The 18,762-nt window shown below is 51.1% G+C and overlaps 2 protein-coding genes across 5 annotated transcripts; one reads left to right on the top strand and one right to left on the bottom strand.

Moving 5' to 3' along the window:
• Positions 1–490: 490 nt before the first annotated feature.
• On the bottom strand, positions 491–15,192 carry USP5 (ubiquitin specific peptidase 5). Of its 2 annotated transcripts, none has more exons than XM_074810309.1 (20): positions 15,053–15,192; positions 13,434–13,559; positions 13,081–13,147; positions 10,131–10,264; positions 9,676–9,821; positions 9,209–9,393; positions 8,524–8,618; positions 7,821–8,014; positions 7,589–7,660; positions 6,207–6,288; positions 5,861–5,986; positions 5,279–5,432; positions 4,689–4,863; positions 3,231–3,319; positions 2,835–3,026; positions 2,141–2,284; positions 1,842–1,987; positions 1,602–1,755; positions 920–1,004; positions 491–760 (listed from the first exon to the last, which is right to left on the bottom strand). In XM_074810309.1, exons 1-20 carry the CDS (start codon positions 15,158–15,160, stop codon positions 667–669), a joined length of 2,568 nt encoding a protein of 855 aa, XP_074666410.1. In that variant the 5' UTR covers positions 15,161–15,192; the 3' UTR covers positions 491–666. The 2 variants fall into 2 exon arrangements, with proteins under 2 accessions (XP_074666410.1, XP_074666416.1); XM_074810315.1 differs by having other exon boundaries at positions 2,904–3,026.
• Positions 15,193–15,485: 293 nt separating this feature from the next.
• CDCA3 (cell division cycle associated 3) lies at positions 15,486–18,127 on the top strand. Of its 3 annotated transcripts, none has more exons than XM_074810747.1 (5): positions 15,486–15,723; positions 15,801–15,930; positions 16,015–16,257; positions 17,214–17,335; positions 17,723–18,127. In XM_074810747.1, the coding sequence occupies exons 1-5, from the start codon at positions 15,610–15,612 to the stop codon at positions 17,861–17,863; spliced, it is 750 nt and encodes a 249-aa protein (XP_074666848.1). In that variant the 5' UTR covers positions 15,486–15,609; the 3' UTR covers positions 17,864–18,127. The 3 variants fall into 3 exon arrangements, with proteins under 3 accessions (XP_074666848.1, XP_074666856.1, XP_074666867.1); XM_074810755.1 differs by lacking the exon at positions 17,723–18,127 and adding an exon at positions 17,573–17,676; XM_074810766.1 differs by lacking the exon at positions 16,015–16,257.
• Positions 18,128–18,762: the final 635 nt, after the last annotated feature.

Below are 18,762 nucleotides of genomic sequence, written 5' to 3'. Positions count from 1 at the left end.
TCGCGGCCCCGCCCCCGCCAGCACAGCGAGCCCGGAGCGGGCGGGGTGTGTGTGTGTGTCTGTGCCGCCCCATCCGTGCTCCCCCCGCCACGACCACTCGTGTTTCGGCTCCCGGAGCGCCCGTAGCAAGGCGGACAGAAACCAAACGGGCGGGTATTTCGACTTTTATTCTGTCCCTCGTGTATTTTGGCATGTAAAGGGCACACAAGAGGGGGAGGGCCCACCCTGGTGCCTGCCCCCCGCCCTCGCCCGGCAGGGCAGGCAGGAGGAACCCCCCCACCCCCGTACACAAGCCACACGTACACACAAGCCCCCTCCTCCCCTTCCAGACAGCGAGGAGGCGGCGTCATCCCACCAAGCAGCAAAGCACTAGGGCTGTGTGTCACACGGGGGTGGGGACAGTGAGGACATTTCCTACAGAAACAGATTATTCCCACCCCCCCACCCCTCCCCGGACCCCCTCCGCGGGGGCTCCAGCCCCCCCCCCGTCCATTCGTCAGGGAACTCTTGTCTCCCGCCGCGCCTCCACTGAGAGGCCGTGAAGGGTGGAGTGGGGAAAGAGGAGCGGGGGAGATGGATCCCGCTCTCACCCTCACTGTCCCCACCCCTTCCCCCCCACACACCTTCAGCCCACGCTCCCCCCACCGCACACAGCAAAGGGATGTTCTAGCTGGGAATCCGCTGATAGAAGTAGATGTAGCCCAGGTCCTTGGGGGGCTTCTCAGAAGCACAGACTTTCTGGTCGTTGTAGATCACCCACCTGCAACAGGCAGAAGGGGAGCTCAGGGACACCATTCTGTGGCTGAGACATGACTCGATTCCCCTCGCCTGCTCTCATCCCCGACCCCCCAAAACCTCTGAAGAAACAGTAACTTAAAGCTGTCCCTCAGAGTCCCCTTATGCTGTGAAAAATCCTTACCTGCCATCTTTCTTGATGTGACAAACGTAATGTCCGCACATAGTCGAAGTGCCCATGTGGCTGATGAAGGCAAACAGCTGATATTCTTGAGAGGAGAACGGAAGAGAGGAGTGATCAAAGAAAGGCATCTTACCCTGAAACACCCTGTGCAAGGCCCCCTCTAGAAAACGATCTCTGAAGGAAGCTCTGCTGCGCGATAATTTAGAAGTAGGTCCCCATCAAGTGTGACTGTAAGGATTTGGTGCAGGGGAACAGGAGAGGGTAACTGCCACTCCGCCTTCTCTCTTCCAATTGTTTATTTTGCCGACGGGTGCCGGGTGGACAACGGCAGACTCCCCGCCCTACGGCACCCAGCAGCTCCGGCACCGATTCTGCACAGAGACTGGAACCTGGTTTTTCAATGGGAGCCTGAAGAACAGAAAAGCCTCCCCCAGGATGACTAGGAAAAAGCAGCACAGCCCTTCCCATCTTTCACCTGGTGACGCTTCCTCTGCCTCTCTCCTACGGGCTTCTCAGACCCTACTTTGCTATCCCTCTCCTTTTCCTCCCTGCTTCCACCTCAACAACCAGACCAGCTCTGCGGCAGCTGCTGCCAAAACCTGCGGTACTGCATGGATCAGGGAGGACAAAGCCACGTCGAGTTTGCACCCCCAAATCCACACTCCTACTGCTGGGAACTCACTTCCAGGCCCATCGCGCACTTTAGGACCCACAGGGACAGATTCAGAGATGGACTCAGCTGCCGAGCGCCCCTCTGAGATATCCATAGCAGCTTCTGCATCAAGGTCATCAATGTGACTAAAGATCCAATCCACAGCACGCTCCAGACTGTTGTTCTGGAAGGAAGAGGAGAAGACTGTGAACTTGGGAATCCCTGTTCCTGACAATACCCCTGCACTCTGATGTCACCCCCGCCTCTCACCGTGGCTCTAAGTGCTTTCATAGCCTGGTCCCGGGAAAAGCCCATGGAGACAATGGTGGCCACGCTGTCTTCTGAAGGAGGGTCTGGGCAGGCAATAGTTGACCCTGGTCCACTGGATCCAGGGAGAACTAACGGGTTAGCGAAGTCTGCAGCAGGAAACAGAACACAGCTCAGTTAGGTCTCTCGAAGAGAGATACGGTCGGAGGTCCCAACTACTTCAGTTTTCCACTGTGGTAGTGGGACAGGAAGTACAATGGCCCAGATGCAACAAGCTTCACCACGGCCATGTGGTCTCCTACCTGGATCATCCATGTGTGACATGACCCAGTTCATGGCAGCCTCAACCCCACTGTTCCCTGTGTAATACACGGCTTTGCGGCAGGCGTCCATGGGAAAGCCCATCTCCACTAGCTGGATAATCACTGACTCATCCAACATGGGCGCTGTGGGAGGACAGAGATTAGAGCCACCCACTCCCACCCAGCCCTGCCGGCTCTGTTTTGTGCAGTGTCACACAGCCCCCGCCCGCCGGAGCCACCATTTCCCGGCTTCATTTTGCTCAAGTTCCATCTCTCTGCTCTTCTCAACCTTTGCTACCTTTCTTCTTCAGCAGTGCAGTCTCACACACAGGCACCCCAGGGAACAAAAGGATTCAACTCGTGAGCTCAGGAGCACTGGCTCTTCCCTACCCTCCAAACCCCACCTCCCACTGTGAAAATAAAATACCTCTACCAGTTACATTTTGTATAAACCCCAGCTCCGTCCGCTCTAAATGCACTAGACATGCCACCTCCCCATCTTCCACAGAACAGGAATCAACAAACTCCCTTGCATAACACCCTTGCATAACAGGCACGCAAGGGAGGCAGCCGGCGTTTGCTGACAGAGGGACAGGGAAAGTCTGAGCAGGTGGAAACGGCTAGCATGGCAGACAAGACAGGGAGAGCAAGGACATGAGGCAGGCATCAGGAAGAGAGGAGGAGAATCACTAACATGTCGGAGAGGAGAAGTGAGGGGAGCAGAAGGAGTCGTCGTCCTCGTTGCCATAGAACCCCAGGCTACCTTTGGGCTCGTCTGGTGTCACCAGTGGGGGTGCGATGTCTGGCATTTCTTCTTCTCCATCCTGCAGCCCTGTTCCCTGCAGTGCAGAGATATCCAGCTCCTCTGGCATTTCAATGGAGACATCTGCAAGATACAGTCTTGCTCAGCCTCCCCACAGGGGCAGAAACAAAGGACTCGGTTGGGAGATCTGGAAGGGTAAGTCCCTGGGGATGCAATATGCTACAGTCTGCAGCTCCTTTTGGGGTATTTTTCTCTTTGCAGTAATGACCACAACACCCATATATGACTCCCAATCCCTATACGCTTGGTACTTCTCATCCTTCTTACCAAGCTTTTTGGGCACCCAGTCCAGACCGAAAGTGAATTTCTTGATCTGGATCACCAGATAATCCGGGAAAGAGGCGAACCGTGTTGTTCTGAAAGAGATAAATAATACTTTTAAATACTTTGGCGGCAATGATTGAGGGCACCTAGTTGATTCAAGAAATCAGCGAGCAGGGTGGAGGCATGTCCTAAGGGGGAATACACAATCGCTGCAGCCCTCCTGTGCTGAGCTTAAAGCTGCTCACAGAATCATTTCTAAAGCAGATGCTCTGACAAGATGAGACGAAAAGCAACGTTTACAAAATCTTGGGGGATGAGGAAAAATAGTACACGTTCTCTATCTTCCAATCCTGCATTTTACAAGCCTCCTCAGATTTTAGTATTTAATTAAAAGTCTAACCCTTAAGGAATGTAGCGGAAATAGCACCTTTTATTAGACCAACAGATACAGCTGTAGGAACTGACAGGCTTTCAAGCGCAAGAGCACTTCTGCAGATACAAAGCAGAAGCAGTGAATTTTAAGCTAACTGAATTTGACTGAATATTATTTAGTCAGACAATTTGAGAGAGAGGGTGTCTGGAATCTGTGAAACAAGAAGGGAATGTTTGTGAAGGGAGAAGCAGTAATAAGACAGATACTTATTATTGGGGGATAATTGTAACCTGTAAAATTAATTTAAGCAACATTATATATTCAATGCTAATTCTTACAAAGTGCTTGAACACAACTCACTACTTAAAAGCAAAACATTACTGTTCAATGTGATTGCATTACTGACTGTTCACTGATAGTAGCTGTTGCTTAATAACAGAATATGTGTTAGAAAAACACTTCCAGTTCTTTGAGGACTACTCTTTCATTGCAGAAGAACAGTCAGCAGCATCACAGCAGGAAGCTGCTTAAGTTTGTAATCTTCTCACTACACCTTTGCACTGTTGCATGTGCTGCAGGCAGTAAGACAAATTAAAGCTGTTTTTTAAATCTTGCTATTAGCATTTGAGTTAGCATTCTTTACAATAACTCATGTGTCTGTTACACTCAGTGTCTTGCTCAAACTTTAATGGCTAAAAACTTCCTTTAAAGACGATGCTTCCTTTTAGAGACCATGCAAGACCAGTGTTGCCATACTGTCAGTACTGATTTTAAAGTTAAAATTTGAATTTAGAGTAAAAGCTGCTAGCTTTCTGGAATATCACTGCATTTTCATGGCCCCTCAACAACTGAAATCCGATGGTAAGGATTTCGCTAGCACTGCTGTTCTGCCCACTGTAATTCCTTGGGGGCAATCACTTCAGCACTGGCAGACTGGTTCCCCCTCTGCTTCAATGTTCCAGGGGCCCAGGGTGTGGAGGACTACAAAACTTCGGTAACACTTCTTCCCCAAGCAACTAAAGGAAGTCCCCAAAGATGCAGCTATTGCCAGTTTGTCATAGCCTGGCTGGTAACTCACACACACTCACTTGAGAGCCACAGACTTGGCCTGCAAGGCTGTGCTCCAGAAATCATCCACCTGCTCTGGAGCTCCATAGGCCTCTAGGCAGGAGCTGAAAGGCACCTTGGCTCGCACCAGCTCAGGCAGTGGCTGCTTCTCCTCCTCTGCCTGCCGCTTCTTCTCCTCATATTCCAGTAGTTCATCTAGAGAATAAAGCAGAGGAGTCAAGGACCACCTCTAGCTACCTACAAAGCAACTGCTGTAAGCTACACCCAGGGGGAGAATAGGCCTGTAGATACACGCCATTAAGAACTGAGCAGAAATTAGACAATGTCTTCCAGAGCACTGTTCTGCTATTGCAGTCCTGTTTTGCTGTTGAATCACAGCCCAGTTTGTGGTGTCAGAGGGAAAGGTTCTAGAGGGACATCACCGTGCCACACCACCTCTGAAGAAATCAGCCCAATGCCACAAAAGCAGGTGAAGGATCTATCTGGCTTCAGAAGTGGCAAAGCCAGTCCTTGAGGATGTCCCTTTCTCATTTAAGGAGTTCTGTAATAATAAAAGTACAATGTCCAAACATAGTGTTTGCTCTTGTTCTGGCCTTGGCACATCACTCACCTTTGTTGAGTGCAGCATCCATGGGCACAGGCAGCTGCATAATATAGTCCACACGCTGGGTATATTTCACCTTTTCTGTGGCCAGGCACTTCAGCTTCTCCTCCACCAGAAAACGGAAGACCTCGTTAGGGTTCTCCGAGCTGCGGCAGTTCCTCTGAAGAAGGAGAGATTAGAAGGATAGATGTAACACCAGAATGGCAGAAATAAGTATCTGCAGTAGCAGTGGTTCCGCACAGGACATGGCTAAAGAGTATTTACTTCTGTACCCAGTCCACTGGAAAAAGACAGCAGAGTAAACTAGAGACAATTTCTGTACCCCAGGAACCCATGCTGTTCCTGCTCCTAAAAACGACAGTTTACATCTCCTGCTGTGCCATTCCCAAGAGAGATTCTTCCAAGGAATCAGCCCTGAAAACATGCCCGAGCATCTCTCCCTCTGCTCCTGCAGGTGCTAGCTGGCCCATGCCCCTGTGTTCTCCCCCTCTCTCTGCTCCCACTGTCAGCTTTTCACCTCTGCTCCTCACATCCTGCTGTGGGAAGCCAACAAAGCTGGGCTTTGCCATGATTTGACTCAACCATTACCTCCACCATATTGATGAAGTGCAGAAAGAATTCCTGGGCATCCTGCTGTCGGTTCGTGGAAAATTCTGGGTGCCCCTTTCCAATGAGGGACTTAAACATGCGTGGAGCAATGCCATTTTGCATACCCTGCAAACAACAAAGCGGAAGAGAAAGGCAGTCATCATTTGCCAAGCGTTTACCCCTGCAGGGAGCACTCTACTCTCAGCCATGCTTTTCTTCAGGTAACAGGGCCCTGGAATGAGCCCCAGAACATCTCTTCAGAAAGGGTTTTCTGTCTGTTCCCATGTAATACACACAATACCTCAAGCAACACACACATCAGGAGGATGCCGTGTCCAAGTCTCACCTTCTGATCAGGCGGCTGTTCCCCCTCTGCAGAAGCTGGCTTTGAATACTCCCCAGAAAGCAGTCCATGGCCCAGTTTGGCTCTGGAATGATGAAGAAGTCACCGTTAGCATCAAAATGGTTTCTTCAATCCCACATACTCTAGAAGCCACATCAACCCATCCAGCTTTAGCACTGCCACGGACTGACAATCTCACAGAGATAAGCCTTCTCTGCTGCACCAGCCAAGATCATCTTATGTTGGTCTGCCCTCTGGTCCCATGAGACATCCTTGACTTGAAAGTTACTAGGACTTACTAGTCTCAACCACTGCTTGCACAGTGGGAAGAACATAAAGGAACAGCTTCCTTTTCCCTGCAGAAGGGCAGCTGGTGCTGAGCAGCTGCGCAACAGCCAGACTAAGCTGCAGGCTGACAAAAAGTAGCAGCGTATCTAGCTGACTGTGCAGGAGACAATAGGGCAGAGTGAAACTGTCTGAGCCAGAAATAGCATTGCTGTGAGCAGACTGATCACATTTTCCCAGGGGAAAGATTAAGAATGACTGCATGAGGCACTTAATGGGCAACACTAATGTTCAGCGATTTCCTCCTATGCTCAGACTCTCCCATTCCACTTCACTCCAGCCTTCCCTATCACTGTTGCTATTTGTCTGGAACCAAACCCTACCAATTCTTCCCTTTGCCCAGGCAAAAATCTCTCTGGCTGTCTCAACCTAATCCCTTCCTCAGTGAACACCTCACCCCAGGCTGTCCAAATTTAGAATCCTCCCTTACCACTGAACTCCCTTCCACAAATGCCACCTTCCATTCCTCCACCCCAAACCTCCATGTACTGCTTTGCTGTTTTAGAGCAGATGTAGCACAGAATTCATGTGTTTAAAATGCAACACCCTCCCAAATCTTGTGTTCCTTCTTCTGTATATTCTCCTGCTCTTGCACGCACAATACCTCTTGCAGGAAGCCTCTTTAAGCATATATAAATTATCCACTGAGAATAAAGTTGCCTAAATCTATACATTTCTTTGCTCTTAGCCATCTCCCTCCACCGCAGAGGACAAGCACCTTTTTGCTGTTACGCAGATAGAATATGCCTACCAGAAATCCCCCCGTGGTAACAGATGGTACTGCGTTCCCCACATAATACATTTAAGAGCCTCTCATGAACACTGAGGTGCACTCTGTCCTCTCCATCTAGGGCATTCAGCTGAAATTTCTTGGCTTAGATCCTTATTGATCACTGAGGATCAGTCTCTCTGGCGATGGGACACAGAAACAGAGAGGCGAGGCTTGAGGGAGAAACCTGCAGCAAAGCACACTGTAGCAGCGCAGAGGGGACGCACCCAGGCAGCCTCAGCCTTCCTTCTCTCACCAAAACTCTACGTACACTTGTGTGCTGAAGTCCTGTGTGGGGTCCGAAGGTGCACTTTGGAATATCTTCTCCAGCTTGTCCACATACCTGCACAGGAAAACAGAGTGCTCTAAGGGACATACAGGGTCATCTAGTAAAGACAGTTTTGAGCCCAATTACTGTAACAGAAGCTCCCAGCTCTAGGAGACCTTTGTACTGATCCCAGGGTATCCCAGGCTAATGGAAAGGAGTGATTAAGCTCACTTACTTTCTCTGGAAGTCTGGGATACTGAACAGCACCTGCATCACTGAATTGAGGTAGCAACTGTTGCCCAGGTTACGGATACCAGTGTACCCAGGCCCATAGAGGGGCTTGAGCTGCACGCCAGACTCCTGAATGAGCTCCCACTCCCCAATGCGCTGGTTCATATCTATTTCCAGTTCTGTCATTGTCTTGTCTGTCTGCGGAGGAAAAGAACAGGAAAAACAGTCAAGGAAGACTCAAGGGAACATCAGAGGTGTGAAAAGGGCAATGCCATAGAGAAACATAAGAAGAAGTCAAATCCATTCTATTTTATTAAATGAAAAGGAAAATACAAGAATTGTTTTTGAATATTTGAATACCTGGGACAGAAGGAAGAATGATAAACATGGGACAAATCTGAACCATCCCCTTTAAAGGGGCATGGAAATCACACACTAACACTGAATCTAGGGAGCGAAGCTCATGGCCTGGGCACCTCCCTTCCCACAGTACTGACACAGAGCCCCAAGGAAACCTGAGGGACAGGGAAGACAGACAAAAAAGGCAATGGAAGAAGAAAGGCAGACAAGGCAACTCCCTGCCTGATTAAAAAACAGGTTTCTTGAACAGCAAAGGTTCTGCATAGCCATAGAAAGCTGTAATCCAGCTAAGAAACATCAGAATTCCTTCCCTCCTGCTCTGGGCCTACAGAAGAACCTCCCCTCACCTTCTGCATCTTGAGCATGTCAATCCCAAAGTGAGCAAGGTGTTCTGCCAGGTTGGGATCCAACACCATATCATCCTCATCATAGGAGTAGACGTCTATGCAGGAACACAGAGGAAAAGGAGAGACTTATCATGGCCTGTGATCTAACATTCATTGCTGGATGAAGAGAACAGGGTGCTCAGAACTGGGAGTTTTGACAAACTGAGTAGTTGGGGTTCCTCTCCTTTCTCAGGAGAGTAGCATGACAGACAGAACACTGAGATGCCTCCAAAACATGGGACAAGACAGACAACTTCGTCACTGATTAAGGTACAGAGGTACACATATGTCTGGAGTGAGGAAAGTGGGTTACTGTGCCACATACTCTCTACTCAGGCTTTGCACGCAAAATTCTTTGATAAACATCCCACCGCAGGAAATAAGATGGCAACCTGGATAACTATCCTAAAACTCTTCAAATTACAAGGGAGAGGAGGAGGAAGGCAAGGTTTTATCAGATGGTTCTTTGCCCGCCACAAGAAGCAGGTCAGGGTGGGAAAGTTCCCGATAGGATGACACTGAATATTCCAGGCCATAAGATGGGCAACAACAGCCTGGAAATCCTCCCTGACTCCCCTTGTCAGAAACCACAGTCAGCCTGAGTAGTGCCTGGCGTCTACAACCCTCAGAGGATCCCCCTTCTCACCAGCTCCATCAGGAGTAATTGTTCCCAGTTTCACAGCCAGTGGATAGCCAGTTTCCCGGTAATGCTCGACCGCGTGATTGTTGCCACCGCTGCCATCAAAATAGCGCCGACCACAGAGGATGGCTCCATCGGTCATGTTCAGCCACAGGTTCTCCCTCATGTCACATTTGCTGCACTTCCAGCCACTGTTGACAAGGAACAGAGAAATTAGAGTGAAAACCTTTGGGTTCTACCTCGCAAGCCCTCTCCATTACTACCCACTGACCACAGTACGAGCAGTCTCATTCCTCTTTTACTTCAGAACACTGAGCATGCTGAAATACCTTAGTTCGCCTTTTCCCCTGAATTTACTATGATGAGGCACACTCAGAGACTCACGAAGGAAGTCTCATCTGGACAGGAGAAGTAGGTGATAGGAGCAGGTCTGGGACACAGAGCGATACAGCTAGTTTCAGTACTATGCTCACCATGGTGGGATGCGGACATCGTTCTGAAGTTGGTGCAGGGAAAAAGCGTGTTTGGATACACGCCGAACCTCCCCGTCCCAAGCCTGCACCTCCTGCTTCCGTGAGGCTGAATCTGCTGTCAGGATGGCCTCGACTGCACTGGCAATCTGGAATTAGGACAGCAGGAGAAAAAAAATGAAGGGCACGAGGATAGAAGCTTCCAGTGACACTACACTCCACATCTAAGCTCAGATCAGCAAGGCAGTTGTACTAGGGCGGCGTTCAGGAGCCTCAGTCAGAAGCCAGGGCTCTGTAATATAAAGCGCTGTGTAAGTGTGTAGGACAACCCTGCTTACTGCAAGCTGAGACTTTACTGCAGCTCTGCAGGATCTTTTTTTACAGGCCAGTGGTTCCTTCCCTGTAATGGCGCATTTCCTCCTTACCAACAGAAAACACAGCCCTCCACCCAAACATACCCTGTCTCTGACCATGTCTGGTAGCCCCTCCAGCCCATCACGAGGAATATCCAAATGCTCTGGGAAAATGACTATTTTTACATCTTCGTCATATTCAAACTTTTCCTCTGTGATGTCAAATCCACCTTCTACACCTACAGAAAGAAAAAACATTGCGGTAACAGGTAAAACCAAATAGCTTCCGAGGCCTCTCTGCCCACAGCTTACATGAAATAAGGCAAAGCTCTAGATCAATGATCCACAATCTTTCTTCTATTTTTGGATCGCAAAGTTTCTGCTGGAGGTGTGGACTTCACAGGAGCAAATATAAGCCTAAGCAACAACAGGTTTGCTTTTCCCAGCTCTTTTTAGACGCTTAATGGAATCTCCAGACCCTGACTACAACCAGAGAAGAGACCTGCTCTAGAGACACAGTCGCCAGAACAGAGCCATAATAAAGCACTGCTGTTCATCCTGCACAGTATATCCAAGGTGATGAACAGAGATGTGCACGAAGGGATCATATTCTAACCCAGTGTGAAGGTCTCTAGTCTACCAGCATCTTTAAGGAGTCTGGCTCTGCTTCTTGCCTCTTCCAGTAAGGACAGTTTGGAGCTCTGAACTTAAGTAAGGAGAACCAGGAGTTCCTCTGGAACCAGAACATCCAGAATTACAGAAAAAGTGCTAGTAGTTTCTCACGGGCACCTAGCTGTGCTTTCCTGAGGTTGCAACAGAAACAAGAGTCCATACAGAACAGGTCATTGACCAAGAGTGATGATGGATGCTCACCAAAAAGTAACATTTTCAGTGGAGTGATCAGTTTCTGATTTATGTAGGTACTCAGGAAAAAACCCTGGCCTTTCCTGTTCTCCAAATGTTGACACCTTACATCCCAGAAAGAAACAGGCAGAAGACCCATTACTTACTAGCAGCTGTAACCCCCATGGGTTTTTTTACCTAAATTTCCTTTATTTATTTAAAAATGGCATGCTGTGACTGCAATAGATCTCTGCAACAGAGATCTGTTGCTGCAACAAATCTCTGAAGGGAATACAAGTTTTTGCTGTTTAATACCTCAGCCTCAAGAATTCTGTGTGTGACACATTTCTGATAACCATTACTGCATTTGGTTAAAACACTGACAAAAATACCTGGTTCCCATGATATCTCCTGCAACTCTCTCCTCAGATACCTATGATTTTTAGACTAAGCACAAACTGCTACGTATGAATGCAGATGCTGCAAGTGATCTTAGAAATACCTGAAAACAGTCACCAGCATCATGAAACAACATACCCAGATAATCCCTTTCTGCGCCTCTTCAGCACATCCCAGAGAGATGTGCTGTCATCACTTCACAGAGTAAAGCAATACACCATCCCTCAGGGTATTACACAATTCCTCAACTCTTAAACAAACTAAAACAGACGGGTGAGGTCCCCTCAGGTGGTTATGTGAACCCTCTGAAGATCCAGACGAGGAAGAGGGTCTTCAGCCTGTCTCCCTCCTAGCCCTGTTTCCCCCACATAGAGCCTGCAGCTTGCCATGAGGTATACTGCCTCCCTCTCCATGGCTGTATCTAACACCACAGACTCCAAAAGTCATTCAACTAACACGCAGGCAGGGGAGGTAAGCACTACAGACTTTTTTTCCTATGGAGAAGGAAGCTGAGGTATGGGGAGATCAAGGGCTACATTTTGCAGCCAACAACATTTTGCTCCTAAATCTTTCTCGTACTTTAAAAAAATCTCCCATGTCAGGATTAGCTAAACCACCACAGTTTAGCTAAGAAAGAGGTGAAAAAAAAGATCTCTCCTGGACTTAAGATCACAGCCTTACAGGGCTAATACTTCCTTTTATTCTCTCCTGCTCCATTCATGCTGCTAAGGTGTTATCACAGGCAGCTATTTGCTGACCCTGTGACAACACTTGTCTCAAGGCCTTTGTAGAACTGAGGATGCAGACTGATCATATACATAAAAGCACTGGCCATCTGAAGAAAAGTAGATTCTAGCCGCAATTTTGCTAGAACTGACCTTTGGGACCCCATTCACCTCACCATAAAAACAGGGAGCAGCTCAAAGTCTTAATGTTGGTGTTTGCCTTGTGGCAGCAGCGGAATCAACGGGCGTCTGCTACACAATGGCATAGCCAGGGAAAAAGTGAGCAAAAAGCAGGACGTGCATGGCCCAGGTTCTGGATTTCCCTCTAGTGGCTAGCTTCCCGTGAGCCAAGAACCTGTTACTGCTACAAATGTTCCTATCCTCTGCTTTACGGATCCTCATAATGACTCAGAAATTACTAGCCGAGACTGCTCCAAACTAAGCAGCATCTTCACTGGTTGCCATGAAAGCCTTTTCAATTGGTGCAAGAGAGTAATGGAACACCAGCCCCGTTCTTCCAAAAAAGGGCTTGTTTTTAATATTTTAACGTTAACATGTATTTCCTCCAATATCAGCCTTGTATTTCAAAGAGCTATCGAGACAAAAATGTTAATAAGGCATTTACCCACTTCTTCCCCATCTATATAAATAACACTAATTCAATATCTGAGAAGTTTAAGAAAAACAGTTTTTCTATCAGAAACTTCAAACTTACTTTTCTCAGACTTAGACATTTTCTCAAACTCACTTCAGCCTCACACTGGATGCATCCATATAAAGCAACAGCCCCACACTGGTTATACCCACACCAAGCTGAGTCAGGCATATGGAGTTAAGAGAAGATGCAAAACATATTTATCTACAGAAAACACCATGCAACTTTGAACACAGAACAACACTACCACCTCAACAACTGTTTTGCAGAAACTGCTCACCCAAGACACACTAGAAAACATAAAGTTTGAATTAGGTCGGTGATAATAGCTTCAACTAGCCCAGGAAAAGCAAAACAGACGTGCCACAAAGCCAGGCAGCTCCAGAGGACTGGTCCAAAACAAGAACAATGCGATACAAAAGTGCTTTCTTACCAATAGCCAAGCGAGTTGGTTTCTTCCTTGGGGGGTCCCCAGCACTAGAGTTGGTGTCTTCTTCCTTCTATTTCATTGAGAAGAAATAGGGAAATAGAATTAGGGGAGTAGGCAAGCCTTAAGGATTGAAATTAAGCTGCTGTGAAAACAGAAGGAGGCCAGGCAGAAATAGTGTGGGCAACTCTTACAACAATTCAACATAAGCAAAGCTGAAGAACTGCTGTACCTCAATTCACCAAGAAAACAATCAATTATAATTGAGGAGAGAAAACTCTGTATCTGATTGAATACAGACACATATCCCAACTCTCAATTTCAGAACAAGTTTGACTCGACGTATTTTTATTTTTTACCGGTTTACGTGTTCTTTTGAGGTGCAGGTAGACCCGCTGGCCTGTTTTCTGATAGTGCTTTTCCACATATTGCTTCCCAAAGCCCAGGAACGTGTTCATGCAGATATACAAGCCGCCATCTGACTCCTGGAAGGAAGGAGAGATAAAAACTGAAGGGAGGTGGTAAAGAGTGCCACTCCAACTGCTAGGATAGGCACAGTGTTACCTCTAGGAACACTATTCATTATTCATTAAATCATGTCTATAGCTCATTCCCACATGCCACCCACTCAGTAGCTAGTCAGAAATAAGATGGTAAACCCCAGCCTGGATGTCCCAGAAGAACAGGTACTCCTGTCAAGATGATGTATTTGAAAACCTATTTGCCTGTTCATTTATGGCAGGATGCTACTGAACCAGGAAAGCCTGAGCTTCCTCAGGAGCTTGTCTCACAAAAGGTTCTTAGCACACACAGTTCACACGTTCAGAGCATGGTGCAATCATTACCAACAAAACCGTGCCACCCGCCTTGTCTGAAAACATAATTCCCAGTGCCATAGGGAACTTTGCCAAAATACAACATGAAGAAGGTTAACAGACCACCGTTCATTCTGCTGCTGCGTTCAAAAGCTTGCGAGTAGCTCCGAAACGTATACAGAATGAGCCCTCCCCATCCCACAAGCACCTGGAAAACACCACACACATTCAGCATTTTTAAATCAAAGAGCCGAGGGACCCAAACGCAGAGGCTGGAAAAGAGGGACACTGCTAAGAAGCTCTCAGCCTGCTTCCCAACATTAAGCAGCTGGGACAGAGTCAGAGCAGGGAGCGCACAGACAGGCGTCACCGTGGGGCTCGGGGAAGGAAAGAGGGCCAGGCTACCGTGTGCTGCTTCCTCGAAGGACCCGTATCTTCCAGTCGCAGCCCATTTCTGCTGGTGGGCTGGGGCACGGCCCGGACGGGCGCCTGGGGAGGAGGCCAAGGTGGGGGGGATCTCGCCCTCCGGCCGCCAAGGGCCTCCCCAGGTCCGCCTAGGCCAGGCGGGGGTAGGGAGGGAGGAGCAGGGATGCCGGCGGGGTGGAGACGGCAGGAGAAGGGACCACTGCCATCTTAATGACACAGCACCGATCACCCCCGGGCCTGCCGGGCCACGCCACGCGGGGAGGCCGGAGGTGCACCTCAGACCCGGGCAGGGCGGGACCCCCGCCCGCCCCCCCCGGCCCCCGCCGCCAAGGCGCGCCCCGGCCCCCCGCCGAACTACAAGTCCCGGCAAGCCCGCGCAGCGGCGGAGGGGGGTGGGCTGCGGGGTGCCGGGAGGCACCCGCTCTCCAGGCGTGCGGGGCCGCCGCTGCCGCAACGGGGCGAGCGACCTGCCCACGCCCGCCCCGGCCCCAGAACTACAGCCCCCAGCGCACCGCGGGGGCCGGGAGGGGCGTGTCGCGGGGCACGCCGGGCGCCGTAGTCCCCGAGGGCCCGGCGCTCCGCTCGGCCGCGGGGCCGGCCGGGCCGCTGGGGAACAACAAGTCCCATAGCGCCCCGCGCCGACGGCCCCCGGCGGGCGGGTGGGCCGGGAGCGGGCCGGAGCGAGGGGGGGCAGGCCGGCGGGGCGGGCGGGCGGACCGGCCGCGGGGCGCGCTTACCGGCGTGTCAAAGGAAAAGGCGCACTCATCCTTGTGGACCCGGTCGCCGGCCTTGGGCACCCGGATGGACGGCAACACCGAGAGCAGCGCCTCGCTCAGCTCCGCCATGACAGCGGCTCACTGCGGCACCGCCCACAGCCCCACCCTAACCAATCAGAACGCAGCGTGGTCAGGCAGGCTCCGGCCAATCCCGCGCAGGCAGCGAGGCTGAGGGCCGGACCCACGGCACCCCCCCGGCCGGTTCGCCCAATCGCAGCCATCCTCCTGCCGCCGCGGGAGGCGGTGCCGGAATCCTCGACCAATAGCGACGTAGAGCGGGGCGGGGGCGGGGAGCTCCCCGGAGATTGACGGCGGGCGAGGCGGGACGTGCCGGGGAGAGGGCTGCGGAGCCGCCGGGCGGCCCCCGCGGGACACCGGGACTCGTGGGGCGGGGGCGGGGCGGAGAGGGGCCCCGCCTCCCCGCGGGGACCAAGGGGGCGGCGCCGCCCGGCGGGCGGGAGATTTGAATCGGTGCGGCGGGTGGGCTGGGAGAGCGGCGCGGCTCGGCGCTCGCCGCCATGGGGGTCTCCGGCAGCGCCCCGGCCACCCCCGCCGCTCCCTGCAACAGGCACCTGGCGCACGTCAGCGACCCCCGCTCCCCCAGCGCCGGTATCCTGCGCACCCCTATCGAGGTAGGCGCCCGCCCTCCTGCCCTCCCTCCAGGCGGCCCCGGCCCGGCCTGCCGCCCCCATGCCTGCCCTTCCCGCAGGTGCTGAGCTCCCCGGCGGGTAGCCCTCAGCCCGGCCCCGCCGAGCCGGCGGCGGGCGCCTGCCAGGACCGAGATCCGCGCTCGCCCACGCCCGGTATCTCCCGCACGCCCATGAGAGCCGAGTCGAGCGGTGAGTGAGGCCGCCCCGGGGAGGGGCGGGTGCCCGGCGCGGCCCGGCGGCTCAGCCCATCCTTCATCCCCCTCTCCCCGGCAGACAGCGTGGACCGCCTGGTCAAGCAGCTCAGCGAGGCCTTCGGGGCTGAGGCCGCGCCGCAGCAGCCGTCGCCGCCGGGAGCGGCCTGTCCCGCCGGGGAGCCGGCAGCGGAGGAGCCGGCCTGGCGGAGCTCCCCGGGCCCGGAGGCGGCCGCCGCCTCGCGGGAAGAGGCGGAGAGGCCGCTGTCTCCCGGCGCGGCCCCGGCTCGGCCAGCGCACCTTGCCGGGCCTAGCTTCTCCTCGGGTGAGTGCTCGGCGTGGGGGTAACACGCTCCGTGTACTTGAGGAGCTGCCCGGCCCTTGACAGGAGCAGATCAGCTCCCTCGGGCGCGTGTGCCTTCTCCAGGCTTGCTTGCTCGCAGATACCGCGTCCGTTCCCCCTGGTTTGGCTGTCTCCCACCGCCTCAGATAGCCTGGCCTTGAGGCTGTGCAGCTGGCAGGCCCCTTTGGGAGCTGTTCTTTTATTGAACTGTTTTCCTTCAGGTGTTGAACAGTGTTTTCAATCGGTAGTCAAAATCAAGAGGTAAATGGCAGCTCTCCCCCGTCTGAGACAGGCTTGTGGTCATGGAGGCCTGTTCAGCGGGACCTTGGAGTTTCTCCTTGGGAAGAGGTGGGGAGCAAGGGTGCATCTAAATGCTGTGACTGAGTGGTGCCAAGAGTCTTTAATATAGACTGTGCTTTGGAAAACTCTGTGCTGGGCATCTCTCCTATGAGGAGAGACTGAGAGCTGGGACTCTTCAGCCTGGAGAAGAGAAGGTTCAAGGGGATCTTAAGCATAATACCTGAAGGGGAGGTATACAGAAGGGAGAGCCAGACTCTTTTCAGTGGTGACCAGAGGCAAAGGGCACAAACTGGAACACAGAAGGCTCCATCCGAACATCAGGAAACCCCTTTTCACCATGAGGGTGACCAAGCAGTGTAGCAGGCTGCCCACAGATGTTACTGAGTCTCCATTCTTTGAGATATTTAAAAGATGTCTGGACATGGTCCTGGGCAACTGGCTCTAGGTGGCTTTGCTGGAGCAGGGAAATTGGACCAGAGGTCCCTTCCAACCTCAACCTTTCTGTGAGCCTTTACCTAGAAGTCCTTGGGTAACAGTCTTTGCTGTGCAGGCAAGCAAGCTAGATCATAAAGGCCATGAGGCATTTAAAATCCTCTAGCTTTGTCGTGACACACTGACATGTTTCTTTCTGTCACTAGGGAGCAAGCCTGTAAGGCGCAAGACCAACAACAAAATCGTGGCAACATCTGGTGGAACTGGCCGCTCTCCCCTCAGCATCCTACAAGATGATAATTCCCCCAGTGCTTCTGCCCCTCGCCAGGTAAAGCTTAATGATTCATACTGTGGGAGGGAGAATGGGCTGCAAAAAAACCAAATCCTTCAATTTCTCTAGTTTGTAGGGCCACAGTTTGGAACTGTGGGCTCCTAGGCCTGTAGAGCTTGTTGATTTCCTATGTATTTTCCTGTGGGTCAGTCTTGTCCCTAGACGCCTTCAAGTCTTGTTCAATGGCTGTATTTTTTGCCTTATGTTGCTCATTTCGGTGCATTCTTTCTCTAGGTTGTAGAAATAAGTCCATCACTCTTAGAACTTGTCACAAGAGAGCTGGAGCTGAAAAGCCTGAAAATGGGCTAAGTATTCCACTGAGAATAACTAACCCTCAGTTAACTTGTGTTTTACACTGTATGTTTGGTTTTTTAATTTCTCTAGGGTAAAAGACATGTTTTGGGAGAGAACCTTGTGGAGAAGAAGGAAGTGACAGTGGATCTGAGCAGGAACCTCAAATCTGGGAACTGCGCTTGGAGTGACTTGAACAAAGAGAACCAACAGTGTCCTTTTGTGGAAAACTAGAGGTTTCCTTTTCCAGGATCTTGCTGTAATTTGCTTCTATGTTTTGAGAGTCTTCTAGGGGTGAGAAATCCTGCAATAGACTGAAACTCCAGACTTGTGATCACTCTTCTCACTTATCCCTGTTGGGGAAAGAGCTCTTACTCTCTCTCCCCCCTAGCTTTGTGTGTCTTATGTATAGTACAGACTTTGGTTCTTTTATTATATATCAGCTGTTATTGACTTATTGTAGAGTTATCTGTGGCAAATAAATTTGTATTAAAAAACTTGCTGACTGTGTTTATGTCCTAATAGGACAGTAGGAGTCTCCTGCTTGCCCAGTGTGATGTTTTCTTTGGGGACAAAGTTTCAGGAAGAAATAGTTCAGCTTTCCGTTAGCTCTAAAACTCAGCTCTGTCCCCTACCGTGTCACCATAGAGCTGTGCTGAGAAGGGTCTGACCTTGAACCCATGTACTAGAGAGTGGGCTGGGAAGCTGCAGCTCTGCAGGAGACTGATGTATCTAGTGTCACTTCTGGAGTTCTGCTGCACCTCTGCTGTCCTGAAACTAACACAAGACAAAGCGCTGTAGCCTGTTGCAAGGGTGGGATCCAGAATAGGATGAGATGGTATTATCTTGACCTTTTGTTGATAAGTCACTACACCTTGTCGACCTTCAACTCTCCCTAGCAGAGTCTTGGGACCTCAGGATGTCGCTTTGAGCCAAGAAGTGGAATAGGGGCTGAATATAATGGCTGTGTCCTGTAATTGAGCTCAAATCTCCAAGGTTTGCAAGGAAGTGTTTTCAGCTCTTTATCCCAATTACAGCAGCAAGCCTTGGGACTAACAGCCTCTTCTCAACTAAAGCATAGGTGAGGAACACCCTCCCCTGGGGTCTTTGAGGCAGAGCAAGGCCTGCAGATG

Source organism: Strix aluco, chromosome 2, assembly GCF_031877795.1.
Source record: "Strix aluco isolate bStrAlu1 chromosome 2, bStrAlu1.hap1, whole genome shotgun sequence".
Classification (NCBI taxonomy): Eukaryota; Metazoa; Chordata; class Aves; order Strigiformes; family Strigidae; genus Strix; species Strix aluco.
Note: the sequence above shows the minus strand (reverse complement) of the source record. Positions and strands in the feature narration are given on the sequence as shown.

Excerpts from the sequence above, each read along its gene's own strand:
- CDCA3 (XM_074810747.1), top strand. The coding sequence starts at position 15,610 with ATGGGGGTCTCCGGCAGCGCCCCGGCCACCCCCGCCGCTCCCTGCAAC. Across the intron at positions 15,724-15,800 it reads TCCTGCGCACCCCTATCGAG|GTGCTGAGCTCCCCGGCGGG; the intron begins GTAGGCGCCCGC and ends CCCTTCCCGCAG. Across the intron at positions 16,258-17,213 it reads CGGGCCTAGCTTCTCCTCGG|GGAGCAAGCCTGTAAGGCGC; the intron begins GTGAGTGCTCGG and ends TTCTGTCACTAG.
- USP5 (XM_074810309.1), bottom strand. The coding sequence starts at position 15,160 with ATGGCGGAGCTGAGCGAGGCGCTGCTCTCGGTGTTGCCGTCCATCCGG. Across the intron at positions 8,619-9,208 it reads AATTACTCCTGATGGAGCTG|ACGTCTACTCCTATGATGAG; the intron begins GTGAGAAGGGGG and ends GTTCCTGCATAG. Across the intron at positions 5,433-5,860 it reads ACTTCATCAATATGGTGGAG|AGGAACTGCCGCAGCTCGGA; the intron begins GTAATGGTTGAG and ends CTCCTTCTTCAG.